Raw genomic sequence first — 13,072 nt, 5'->3', positions numbered from 1 at the left:
TGTTTCCTTGTAGAACTTGCTTGTACACTACCGAAGTATGCAATGAATACTCTGCTGTTTTCAACTAGGAACCACGTGATTTACTGGAAAGTTACCGGAAATGAAAGCATTCGAGTAGACTAGCACCATTCTGGGCAAAAGCAAATGGAACTACCTGTTGGGGGGGAACAGAAATTTTCAGAACCCGTATGATTTGTGCGATATGGCCATATACGTAAGATTCACCACAAAATCCGTATGAACTATGGCTAAACCGTATGAGTTGACAGGTATGCATTTGGGACAGTTCTGAGAGCTGCAAATGATGCCGTGCAAGAATATGGCATTCTATATTGTATTAACCCTTTCAGGCACAGCGGTTACTACAGTGGACACCTTATCATGTTATCAGTTTACAGGGTGCATGAAAGGGTTAAAATGAGTTATTTTTAAGGTCATTTTCTGCATGATTTGGTTGAAAACGTTCCAACTTACCTGCAAATTTCCACTTGCAATATATGCCCCGCATTCCCAATGACGTATTTATTCTCGATCTATCCTTCTGGCTGCAAACGCCCGCATCACCTCGAGCTTGCACACTTTCCACCCCCCCCTCATGTCCTCTCCTACTTTGCAGATGCTGGACTCTGCGTCAGGTATTTCTCACCCTGTTGAGAAGAAGACGTATTGGATGAGAATGGCCAGTGAGGGTCCCGCCAGCCTCCTGGGAACCTGACGGGCTCCTGCAGAGAGCCAAAGACTCGAGCATCCAGGAGGGCGACCGTCCCGGGTGAACCATGCTGTGAGGACCAACCGAACCGGACATCGCAGCTGCTTTGTTTTGGGTGTTTTGTTCCTGTCGGCGGTGTGGAGTGTTACGAGAGGACTTAAATCGGCGCAGCACCATGGGAGCCTCCAGTGACAAGGTGAGCGTGACGATTCGGCCTTGCGATGGCCCGGCGGACATCAAAGAGGAGAGGACGGGTCAAACGGGGTTGCGAAAGATCACAAAGGAATCGTTTGGATTGTTCTTTCTTGAAGTGATACAAAATCTGCACTGAACAATTTTCAGGAGAATTTTTTGAACCCTTCCATGCACCCTTCAACCTGATGACATGATAAGCTGTCCCTGAAAGGGTTAAATGTGGAATTTTTATAGTATGTATGGCCATCAGTTAAATAGAATAAGCCTTTATTAGTCCCATGATGAGGAGAAATTCGACTTTTGCAGCACATGGTCATCAAATTGTCTCACAATTTTATACATGACAAGCAGAAAAAAGACACATTTGCACAATGGTCAGTTCTTCTGTTTGTTCGGGTTTTATTTTTTTCTGTAAACTACTGACATCATAATTCCCAAATGAAGTAATTTTGAGCATTACAGAAAATTGTCAAAATACCCCAAAATTTCCTTTTTTTTTTTTTAATTAGCTCATTTTTTTTCCAGACTCGTGTATAGTTGAAAAACAAACAAAATCTTCTTCAACATAATTTCTGAGCACTTTATTAGGGACTCAAAGAGGAACATTCTCTGGTATGAAAATGGGCTCATAAAAGCAAACTATAACATCATAATCGGATCGTTCGCTTATTTCTCTGCCTGCCAACATGTGTTTGTACATTAAATATCAGATATGCTGTAGGTGGCGAATTACTGCTCGAGTAGGCTAAAGAATGTGGTTTGAACAACATTTTCAGGTTGAAAAAAAAATGCAAAACCCAAAGTAAAATGGGCCGATTCCATCATCTCAAAAGTTTGATGGAAAAGAAAACGAGAAGACTGCTTAATTCTGTCACCTCGCAGGCCTTGGGGTCCAGTAGGGTCATCTGTGTCGGTTCCAAATCACTCTTCAATGTAAAAAAGGGGTTTTGTGCTTATATTTAGGATAATTATTATTATTTTTTTTAATAACAAAGATTGAAGGTGAATATCTCCGCCTTTTAACTTATGATTCCTCCCATCAGAAATTAAATGTTCAAGAATACGGAAACGTTATGCATCACGGATTTTAAAAAAATCAATCGAGTTATAATCCATTTTTTTTTTAAATGTTTAAAGACAAAAAAAAAAGACAAATCAGACACATGTTTTCAGTAGATAAACGAATTGGTAATTTTTATTTATTTATGTATTTATTTATTGCCATTTTGCACTCATACGCAAACTAGCCCCGCCCCTTTACTGGATGTGATTGGTTGAAAGTTGAACAGCCAGCTCGTCACATGAGCCGTTTGCAGGATAGCCTACAAAGAAAAAGAAGGAAAGAGCTCAGTAAAACTAAGGGTGAAATTATTGATACAAAAAGTATTCCGATTTTTTTTTTTTTTTTTAAATATAGTAACAATAACACTCACCAACAAAAAAAATAATCGCAAGATGGGGATTCTGCGATAGTAGGTTGCCTTGCTGTACTTGTTTTTTTCCCACGTTGTTTTCTAGTATTCAATTCCTCCTCTTCCTTACCTTGAATCAATTCGAAAGGAAACTCTTGGTCTTGCCCAATGTTTCTCACAATAACGTAGACCATATTTGGTACAACATGAACCCTTTCCTGAACCATGTAACCTGAGAAACTGTCCACTGCAATGCAGGGTTAATCATAAGGGATAACTTGTTGATTTGACATGCATTTGTTTCCAGGCATCCTGGCCCCGGACGCTGCTTGTCCTGCTGCTGTGCGCCGCCTGCGCTCTCTGCCAGGAAGAATATTCCGGAAACCACTCGGGTCCGCGCCAATGCCTTTGATGGATATCATGTTTTGGATACATGCGATGAAACAACTCATCATGTGTATGTGGCTTAAATGTGCAGGTGAGGATCACACCTTTGAGGGCTCGATCCTGGACCCCTATGACCACTTGAGGCCCCCGCAGCCAGGTCGGTTACATGATTTGTAAGGTGGATCAAAATCAGATGTGCTTTGATGATGCGGAAGGGGAATTGATGTGAAATTAGACCAAATATTATTTCCCGCCGTCTGAGGATAAGCCTGACTGAACACTCTTGTACACTCTTGTGCTTTTATGAACGAATTTCACTTTCAAAAGCAATCATGTAGCACTATTAATAATGCTTTGTGAAACAGAAATTAATTTTTTTTCATACAGCTGACTCCTGAAAACAGATCAACAGAATTCCTAACATTATTTTTCCTCGTTATGCCTCTTAAGCCTGTTGCTAGGCAGAATTTAAAATTTACGCCTCAGTATGATGTTTCTCTGGGTTCTGTTGAATGGCCAAAGGCGGTTCAATGCCGAATCTTCTGTTACGGCCCTGACGTGGCTATTTTGCAGGATTTCTGTGTGAAAGGGGCAGCAGAGTTGCCACTGGTGAGTGAAACTTCACACTAACAGACATCGTCATTTCCACTAGAGTCTTCCCATGGCTACGACGAGGACCAGAATCCCGAGGAAGATGACTACGACCCCTACGGGCCCGCCCCCACCCAGGTCACCATGATCACCGAGGACGCCTACCCTTACGTCACCCCCACGGAGTCACACTACGCCAAGGAGGACAAGCTGGGTCGGAGGAAGGTGGGTGCGCATCAAGGCAGTGGTGTAGCTTGTAGGGCCAGCAGACACGGATACAGAATAAGGACGGGGAACAAAATTTCCAAACAATTAAAGAAGTAAAATAAAGGCCAGTATCGGTGATATCGGCATTGCTTCCAATTAAACAGAAAAAGAAAATTAGAAGCTCTTATGGCTTATACCAATTTATATGAATCAGACGCTGAGAGTGGTATTGTCAGTAGCAATATTTAAAACCTGTTGGCAAGTAAAATAGAGGCTCATATGCTCTTGATACCTAGATTTTTTTTTTTTTTAATATTGAGAAGTAAACGAGAGACTGGTATCTATATCCCCACAATCGATTCATAATTCTAAAAAGAAATATCAGCAGAGGTGCAGGGTTCGATTCCGTCTCCGGCCTTCCTGTGTGTAGTTTCCGTGTTCTCCCTGGGCCTGCGTGGGTTTTCTCCGGGTACTCCCCTTTCCTCTCACATTGTAAAAACATGCATGGCAGGCTGATTGTACACTCGAAATTGTCCCTAGGTGTGAGTGTGGGTGTGGATGGTGGTTTGTCTATGCGTGCCCTGTGATTGACTGGCAACCAGTTCAGGGTTTACCCCGCCGACTACCCGAAGACAGTTTGGATAGACTCCAGCACACATTGGGAGGATAATCGAATCAGAAAATGGATGGATGGATGGATGGATGAAATATCAGCAGACATAGACAAGATCAGTAGCCATTGTCATACATTGTCAATAGACACACACGGTCAGTCGACGTAGTCAAATAAACAAGATGTCAGATGTCACAATCCTGTCACCGTTTCAGGTTCCGTTCCAGCACCGAGGACCTGACGCCGGGTCCTCAGAGGAGTCTGGTGGCGACGCGGCCCTCGGCGAGGAGGGTCCCACCGAGTGCGACTGTGAACCCGGAGAGCCGGGATTCGCCGGGTTCGCTGGGCCCAAGGTACCCACGAGTCAAAACGGTCCTGATAGAGCCTTCTGGAATGGTTAATCAGAAGACTTATCACGTCCCCTCACTTCCTATCAGGGCTTGCGAGGCATGCAGGGTAAAATGGGAGCGCCAGGGCAGCAAGGCAGAGAGGTGACGCTCCAACATCATTAACATGCCAATGAAAAAATCCAAATGACATACTAAAGAAAACAAAATGTGGAGACATAAACCACCGAGTTGTGTTTTTAGGGTTATAAAGGAACAAAAGGAGTACAAGGCCGAAGAGGAGATGCTGGCCCTGTGGTGAGGAACTCAAAATGACTGATGGAGACGTAAAGATGATATTGCCATGACAACCACACCTGATAATAAATGGATTGGAAAGTCAAATGATAAGTTAAATTACATTCTAAAAAAAAAAAAATCAGTTCATCTTCTCTTTCTTCTTTTTTTTTTTTTTTTCATTTATTTATTTATTTTTTAATTGAAACGGCAAAACTTGGAGATTTGTTTGTTTGTATCTGTGTTTGACCTTTGATTTCAGGGTGATCCCGGACCCGAAGGCGAAGATGGAGGTTCGGGTTTCTTTGGCGGAATGGTGAGTAAAGAGTAGGAAGAGACCAGTTTGTGATCAAATATGACAGAGTAAATCATAGAATAAATTAATTAAATAAACGTTGACATTGTTCTTTTTTTTTTTTTTTTTTTTACTAGGGAGAACCAGGACTTATAGGTGACCGGGGTGAGCGCGGAGATCCGGGTCTGAAGGTAAAACTCATTGATCTCTATGAGGTTACGCAAAAAGCACACGGAACTTTTCAACCTGCAGCAGAAGTATGGCAGCTTCACTTGGACAAACTTCAGTTCCACGGCCATTTTGTGTTTTGTCACCCAGCGCGAACAGACCAAGCCTCACTGTGAATTGTGAAAGAAACTTACACCAATCCATAATGTGTCGGATTGCTTCTATCAGTCTTATATATACAGTATGAGCTCCAAATACAGAATGTTACGTAAAGACCGCAAATGTATGCAAAAAGGCAGGATTTTTTTTTCTCAAATAACTGAGTTAGGTTCCACACAAATAAATAAATAAATAAAATAGGGAATCACAACTGGAACAGGCTTCCAGGAAATTACAGGACACTTTTCTCTTTCATCTTGTAAGGCTGGCAGGGTTTGGCTTCATGCTGAATGAGCCCCGATAGCACCGCTTTGTTTCTTGATTGACATTCCCAAACGCCCACTCTCTGGTCTAGTGGGTGGGGGAAGTCTAACCGTTTTTCGAGATAACCAATACCATCAACAGTTGACGGTTTGAACTGGTTCTTGCTGGTTTCTGCCTTTTCCAGTCAAAATTTGTGGTCGCCCATGAACTCATTCAGAAAGTGAAAACAGGCAGTTCGTTATTTTCTCAAGCACTGCGTTTCGGTTGCGGTGCTGTTTGTCACAATCACGCCCTTCCAACACCTAACTGCCATTGACTAGACGTTCAAAAGAGGGAATCCCCAATGGGACTCCTTCCCAAATCCTCCCACCAAAATATGGGAACGACTCAAGGAAGGGACTCTGAATATTTTTACAGTATAGTTTATTTATTTGGGCGGTACGGTGACTCATTTGAACCCTTTTACACTGTAATCTGATAACATGATAAGCTGTCCACTGTAGTAACCGCTGTCCCTGAAAGGGTTCAACAAGTGAAAGAATCAGCTCTGTACATTGAACGATCAAGTTGACTACACAAGCACAAGGTCCGTTCAAGGGCATCTGAACCCCCCCGAAAATGTTCACTGTGCATCATTCTCGCTGGGATACTGTCGTAACGAAACACAGATTAAAGTCGCCTGAAGGGTTTCTTAAAGTGCCGGAGCGCTACACGAACGCTAGATAAACGGCAGCGTCGCAATTCTGACCGTCTGGGCTCACATGGTGACATGAGGCTTCCTGTTTGTAGGGCGATTCCGGCATGGAGGGACCGCGAGGAGGAGTCGGGGGAACCGGTAACACTGTACGGAACATAGTCGAAAGAATTAATCAATTTGATTTTAAAATCAAAGTCAAAGGTTGTTATTTGGTTTTCTTAGGGTTCTCGCGGTGATGCTGGCTCCCCGGGATCAAGAGGAGGCAAAGGTCCCAAGGTAAAAAGCTGATGTAGAACTTTCCAAACATAAATAAGGCAACCTGTCAACTAGGCACGGGCCAATTATTGCTTTGACGGTTTACCGTGGTTTTAAAAAGTCAAGCTTTCAATAACGACTAATACGTGCGGCATAACCACTCATTGCGGTTTCACCCATTTTGTTTTGAAACCTGAACTCCCACGAGTCGACTAGCTGTCTCGGCTAATGAGCTCTTCTATTTGTTTGAGGGGACTTCTAAGTAAGACAAAGTATGGCTGGCTGCTTGCAGAGTTGATTAAATAAGCCACCTATTCACTTTTTTTTTCTCCTTCTGAGCCAGCAGAGAGCAAGTACTTACAGTATGAGTAGAGGAGGCATTGATGCGTTGAGCTCTGATTAATGTGCATTCCCCCCCCCCTACAAAAAAAAGAAAAAAAAACTGTGCCAACGGGTAATAATTAGCCCTAAGGACGAATGAATAGCCCACGGGTCTGTTCTAAAAATAAAAAGAATTACAACTGAAAAGAATTTCAACATTTATATCTTGAAACTTGACATATATGAAAAAAAATTCTATATTTTGTTTAAAATTAGAATAGATTGTGTTTAATGGGGAAAAAAATGTCAGGGCGTGTGCGCAAGGCTGCAAAGGCGGGAGATGAAGTGAGGCTGCATTCAAACCTTGCCAACAGCTTGAAAACTGCAAACTCAACCTTGACTTGTCATGCATGATATCATGTGTGTTTTGTTTTTTTTCTAACCAGGGTTCCGTGGGTGAAGAGGGCAAAGTGGGAGTTCAAGGACCAGATGGACACAAGGTAATTGGAAAATGAACGATTGAAGTTTACGTCAGAGGAAGTATGATGAAGGCATGGAAAAGCTCTTGGCCAGGAGAAGTCGCTGTTGAGTTCTCAACGTTCTCGTCCTGCAGGGTCAGACTGGAGCACCTGGATTCCCAGGAGACATTGGCGACAGAGGATACAATGTAGGACACCGCGCACACATCCTCTGTTTTGACCATGTCTAATTTAATTTAAACCACCTGTATGAAATCAGATTCAAAATTGCAACCAGCTTCATTTACGGGACTCCTCCTCACCATTTTAGTTCTTTGTTTCTGTATCTTTTATTTTTTTAATGGATGCATCTATTTAACATTTTTAAAATCCCGGTACTTGTCTTCATTTTTTTTTTTTTTTTAAACATTTTTGTCTGAATATTTCCTTGTTTGTCTTCCTCAGGGTTATTATGGCCAGCCAGGTGGCCGCGGGCCCAGCGGACCAAAGGTACACATTTATTATCTGTCCTTCTCATTTATTGCATGTTGTAAATGTTGCAGGTGTTTAATTCAGAATATGATATAAGAACTAAATGGAGGCTCAGAGGGGCTCAAGCCTTTTCCGTTGCTGGTCCCTCTCTCTGGAATGACCTCCCACGGAACATTGGGCAAGCCCCCTCGCTGCCCATCTTTAAAACCCACCTCAAAACCCACTTGTATTCTTTGGCGTTTGACTCAGCATGACTCAGATTTGATCTTAGTTTTACTGTTTGGTGCCTTCTACCATTTGTTGCTTTATTGTTGTATAGTTGCTCCGTGTACAGCACTTTGTATGCCGCGACGGCTGTTTGAAAGTGCTCAATAAATACAGTTGAGTTGAGTTGAGATGTATGAATAAATGATATCCTGTACATTGGTACTTCTACTTATGAACGTCCCCTCATACAAAATTTTCAAGTTACGAAACACCTCAACAGGAAAATATTGCTTCAATTTCAAGATACGAAAGGTGAAAATACAGTATGGCCTGCTACTCGCAGCGCAGAGTTTCATGAACGCAACATGCATTTAGCTGCTCTGCCATTGGCTATTACCGAGCATCATCCTGGCAACCCATTGGCTAAGAGAGACCTCTACCGTATGTGTCTATGTGTGTAGCAGACAGATAAATAGATAGATTTGTGTCGATGCAGCGTCCTCATCATTCGCCCGTCGGGCCATGAGGCCTTCCGATTGTTTAACAAAAATGTGAATCACCCAGAAAAGGTGTTCACCAGTCGGGCGATCGCTCACTATGCTGACGTTTGCCTTGGACGTTTTCGAAAGATTGTTAAAAGCCGACAACAGCAAATGTCATTGGATCAGTTTTTTACAAAACGTCAGGCAAATACCACTTCTGAGAGAGAATGTGAACTAAAGAGGGCAAAAAACGTCGATGACACAGTTCAAAGTTAAATAACCAACATTTGTATTCCGCGAATCTCTTTCCAGTTTGCTTGTCATTGGTGTCAGTTGAGATTTCACTTTCGTTTAGTCACACCACCCACTAGAAGAAGTGATCTGAATATACACAAATGAATTTAGGGAGCTTTGAATGTCGGTTTCACATCACGTCAAAAAAGATACCGAGACAGACTGGAGAATTTCTTGTAAATACTCTCCGCATCTGTTGATGGCAGTAAACATATTTTCAATTGACTTCCCTGACTTTCATTTACAAACTTGCTTCGCCATCACACCCAAAATGAACATTGGACGCACTTTAAATGGACAAAAATATAACCAAAACGCTCTTGTTAGGCGGATAATCCCTTCAAATATTTTTGACACTTACATGTATCTTTTTGGTCGCGGAAAAAAACGGAAATAGTTCCCACAGAATCAAATAATTAACTTCGTGGGGACCTAAGTGCAGTGAGGGACTCCTACTATACAATCATTAAAAATTCAAATGAAAACACAGGATATTATCTCTTTGGCAGGGTACCAAAGGTCTTGGCGGCATTCCGGGCATTGATGGCGACCCCGGAGAAGATGTGAGTGTGTCATTAAATTTAATATGCTGACCGGCAGGCATTTACATTACCAAGACTACCGTCAAATTTGCATTGCATTAGCTGATTTTATTTTTCACCCTGAAAGTAGTGAATTAAAATGTGTTTTGTCTGTTTTTATTTTTTAATGTATTTTTAATGCTACGCGTGCGTGTGTGTAAAATGAACAATTTACATTTACATTCTCCTGACCATAAAAAAATGTGTTCAACCCTGGTACAATTTACTCAATCGGCTTCTCATCTGAATCTTCACGTTGATCTCCTCAGGGTCCCATAGGTGTCCCAGGCCTGATGGGAGAGCCAGGTTCCTTCGGCGCCAAGGTGACGCCGCCATTTTTCGGCACTCTCACCGAGGTTGAGCGCGAGGCTGACGCGCTTGTTTTTGACCGTTGCAGGGCAGCAAAGGCGAGCGCGGCGTTCGAGGACCACAAGGCAGATTGGGCTCTGTGGTGAGTGAGCGCCGCAGCGCACATTTTAGATTCCTGAGGCCAAGTCAGCGCATCTTTACTGTTTATGGAATTTATGCATCATTTCGTACATGTTAAAGTTCTCATACGATTTGTCCTACCGATTAGTGCCCGAATATTTTTGTCCAAACTCAACATTTACTTTCTGTAGGTGCACTACGAGTTTGGTCCAAATGTTGTATTTTCTTCATTTTACTTTGTTTTCACTTTGGTCATTAGTCATCATATTCACAGATGAATAAAAAAAAATGGTCCTTCCTTTCATCAGGGTCCTGGAGGTGAGCAAGGAGATGCCGGGATACCCGGCAAGCCAGGACCAATGGGCCTCCAGGGACCCCTTGTGAGTACTCACTTCACAAAACAACACTAACAACCACACAATTTCAACACAAATTATCTAACATAACTTATGTGCGTGCACTTCCGCGTGTGTGTTGTATTCCGCAGGGGCCCAAAGGCGAGACCGGGCCGGACGGCGACATGGTGAGAGCAGACCCTCCGGTCAAGAGCTATTTACGGTCAACGTTCTCGTAATTCTTGTTTACGCGTCAACTACCTGCTGGAAATTCCGCTCGCTTTGCTTCATCCTTATTAGTTCCTCAATGATTGTATTTTCTTTTATTTTCAAATGCAAGGGTGCAACGGGTAGGAAAGGGATAAAGGGCCAAAAAGGACAAAAGGTAAACCTGATTTTCAGCACGTTTGACATATTTACATATCGCTCTTGAGTGACTGGTTTCTCCATTCAGGGTGCGGTTGGCGATCGTGGAGACAAAGGAGAGGTGTGTTTGTCACTGACCTCATAAAACACACACACACACACACACACACACACACACACACACACACACACACACACAAAACCCTAAACCCTTTCATGCACCCTGTAACGTGATAACATGATAAGCCGTCCACTGAAGTGACCGCTGTCCCTGAAAGGGTTAATGCCACAAAGGGTTTCCTCATTATAAAGTTCAACAAAATCCAAATGAGAAGTCAAAGACATTCATTTTTTTTTTTTGTTCGACGAATATCATGTTCGAAAAGCTGCTCGAAGTTTTTTATATTCTGCCGCCCACACTGCTCTCCTCACACGATGTTAATCCGAATGCCGTGTTGGAGGCACATTGAACGTATTCGTGTCAAGAAAATTTGTGGGGTTGACTTCCACTTCAAGTCAACTTTTTAGGGCAAGAGTTGCTTTTTGAAGCATCACAGTAATTTTGACTCGTCAACTGGATAAGCCCTCCGAATTTTGGCCCGCACGAGCTTATTGGCTGATATTTGATGTATTGTTTATTCCATGGAGCCATTTCAACCATTGTTGTCACCACACAATTGTCTCTTGTCCTTCGTCTGCCCAGCGTGGTCCCAAAGGTGCGGTCGGTCGGACCGGCAATCCCGGCCCCGCGGGTCCTCCCGGCATCCCGGGAACCCGAGGTAACCGCGGCCCGCTCGGAGACCCTGGCGCCAGAGGCCAAGCCGGATCCAAAGGAGTTCAAGGTCCCATCGTGAGTCCTGTTTGATATCGAGTATTTCAGAAGGCTCGTAAATAAGAGGCGACCAGAAAACTTCTGGGTGGTAAAAAAATTGGAAACGGGAATTGTCATTAAGATGTTAAAATGGGGTTTGGAGTTAGCATACGTGACCAAATGTTGCCTTCAGGGTCCCGGGCTGTCGGACGAGCAGGTGCTGCAGCTGTGCCGCAGCGTGGTCACAGCTCAGCTCTCGCAGTACGCCCCCTCCATCCGTGCTAAGTGCACGCAAGGATGTCCCATCAACAACCGCACGCTCATCGGACCCCCGGGAGCCAAAGGACCTGCGGGACCAGCCGGCAAAACGGTGAGACCGGCCGGTTTTGAGCTCTGCATGACATATACAGGATGACGGACGGGCGGATGGATGGATGGATGGATGGATATACATTTATTGTATATTTTGGTTGTAGTTCTTTTTTGATGTATGTATTTTGACAACCAATGCATTTGAGAGGAGGGCATTTAGTATGAGGTTTTATTTCAAAGTTGACATGGATCGCAAAATTCGCTACTAGCATTTTGAGCGGCTCAGAGATCGTATCGAAGTTATCCCGCAAATGTCATACATTAAACCGCACAAAATTAAGAAAAAAAATAGAATGAATAAATACTTGAAAGGTATCGTGAAATGGGGCCATTACAAACCCATGATAAAAAGAAAATACATTTTAGGAAAATACTACACATGATATTAGATTGCAAAGAACGACGTGTTGCTTTTTTTTACCGTCTTCATTATAAAAATACTACATGTTTTGAAATTAATGTTTTTAAATGATCAATTATATTATTTATTCAATTACCGGTAATATAATTTTAATATAGAAATTTTGTTCTCCAACTGTATTTCTCGAGCACTTTCAAACAGCCATTGCTGCACACAAAGTGCTGTACATGGAGCAACTAACATACAGAACAGTAAAGCAATAAATCAGTCACAAAGATGGTAGATACAATCAAACTAAGATCAAATCTGAATCATGCTGAGTCAAATGCCGACGAATACAAATGAGTTTTGGGGTGGGTTTTAAAGATGGGCAGCGAATTAAGAAATATTGTGTTATTTTGAATGAATATGAAACACGACGACATTTTTTTTTTAAAAATGAATATCTTCACTTCAAAAAAGTATCAATGATATGATTTAGATTTATGAACGCACTTCCCGCCCTCCGTCTCTTGTAGGGCAAAGCGGGCAGAGCTGGATCCAAGGGAGCCCGCGGTGTTCAGGGAGACCAAGGCCTGGAGGGAGAGAAAGGAGCGCAGGGTGAACGAGGTTTGCCCTCAGTAGTTTGTCTTTCCTCGTTTTCTGAAAATACATTTTTAATTGATGTGCGGTAGTTGATGGGGTTGACCTTTCTGAGCAGGCAAAAAGGGTCCGAAAGGAAATTCGGGTGATCCGGGAAAAGGCTTCCCGGGACTTGATGGACCTCAAGGAGCCCCTGGTGAGACCACGTTTTCATTGTTCCGACTAACAGAAGCAGTAAGGGGCAGCTTGTTTGTGAATAAATCCGTGTGCCTTGTGGTACATTAGTAAGACATCATCAGGTGTGCTTTGGGAAATTATACAATGCCAATTATTTTGACATAAAATGAATTATTTTCCAATTTTAAAAAATGTTTTGTAGTTAAAATTGGTCCCGTGACATCAACAA

General features: G+C 42.8%; 1 protein-coding gene across 1 annotated transcript in view; it reads left to right on the top strand.

The window, feature by feature from the left end:
* LOC109512245 (collagen alpha-2(I) chain) overlaps positions 1–13,066 on the top strand; it is a 13,420-nt gene extending 354 nt beyond the window's left edge. Inside the window, exons 2-26 of the mRNA XM_019863851.1 lie at positions 617–905; positions 2,624–2,708; positions 2,795–2,860; positions 3,356–3,519; positions 4,330–4,467; positions 4,552–4,605; positions 4,705–4,758; positions 5,000–5,053; positions 5,170–5,223; positions 6,413–6,466; positions 6,543–6,596; positions 7,343–7,396; positions 7,510–7,563; positions 7,820–7,864; positions 9,339–9,392; positions 9,680–9,733; positions 9,808–9,861; positions 10,148–10,219; positions 10,327–10,362; positions 10,515–10,559; positions 10,629–10,661; positions 11,244–11,390; positions 11,545–11,721; positions 12,603–12,693; positions 12,785–13,066. Coding sequence (XP_019719410.1) covers positions 885–905; positions 2,624–2,708; positions 2,795–2,860; positions 3,356–3,519; positions 4,330–4,467; positions 4,552–4,605; positions 4,705–4,758; positions 5,000–5,053; positions 5,170–5,223; positions 6,413–6,466; positions 6,543–6,596; positions 7,343–7,396; positions 7,510–7,563; positions 7,820–7,864; positions 9,339–9,392; positions 9,680–9,733; positions 9,808–9,861; positions 10,148–10,219; positions 10,327–10,362; positions 10,515–10,559; positions 10,629–10,661; positions 11,244–11,390; positions 11,545–11,721; positions 12,603–12,693; positions 12,785–12,951 — 1,881 coding nt within the window. The 5' untranslated portion in view covers positions 617–884 and the 3' untranslated portion in view covers positions 12,952–13,066. The remainder of the gene's footprint in view (positions 1–616; positions 906–2,623; positions 2,709–2,794; positions 2,861–3,355; positions 3,520–4,329; positions 4,468–4,551; positions 4,606–4,704; positions 4,759–4,999; positions 5,054–5,169; positions 5,224–6,412; positions 6,467–6,542; positions 6,597–7,342; positions 7,397–7,509; positions 7,564–7,819; positions 7,865–9,338; positions 9,393–9,679; positions 9,734–9,807; positions 9,862–10,147; positions 10,220–10,326; positions 10,363–10,514; positions 10,560–10,628; positions 10,662–11,243; positions 11,391–11,544; positions 11,722–12,602; positions 12,694–12,784) is intronic.
* Positions 13,067–13,072: the final 6 nt, after the last annotated feature.

The sequence above is a fragment of the Hippocampus comes genome, unplaced genomic scaffold, assembly GCF_001891065.2.
Source record: "Hippocampus comes isolate QL1 unplaced genomic scaffold, H_comes_QL1_v1.1 scaffold249, whole genome shotgun sequence".
Classification (NCBI taxonomy): domain Eukaryota; kingdom Metazoa; phylum Chordata; class Actinopteri; order Syngnathiformes; family Syngnathidae; genus Hippocampus; species Hippocampus comes.
This window is presented reverse-complemented; position numbering and strand designations above follow the sequence as displayed.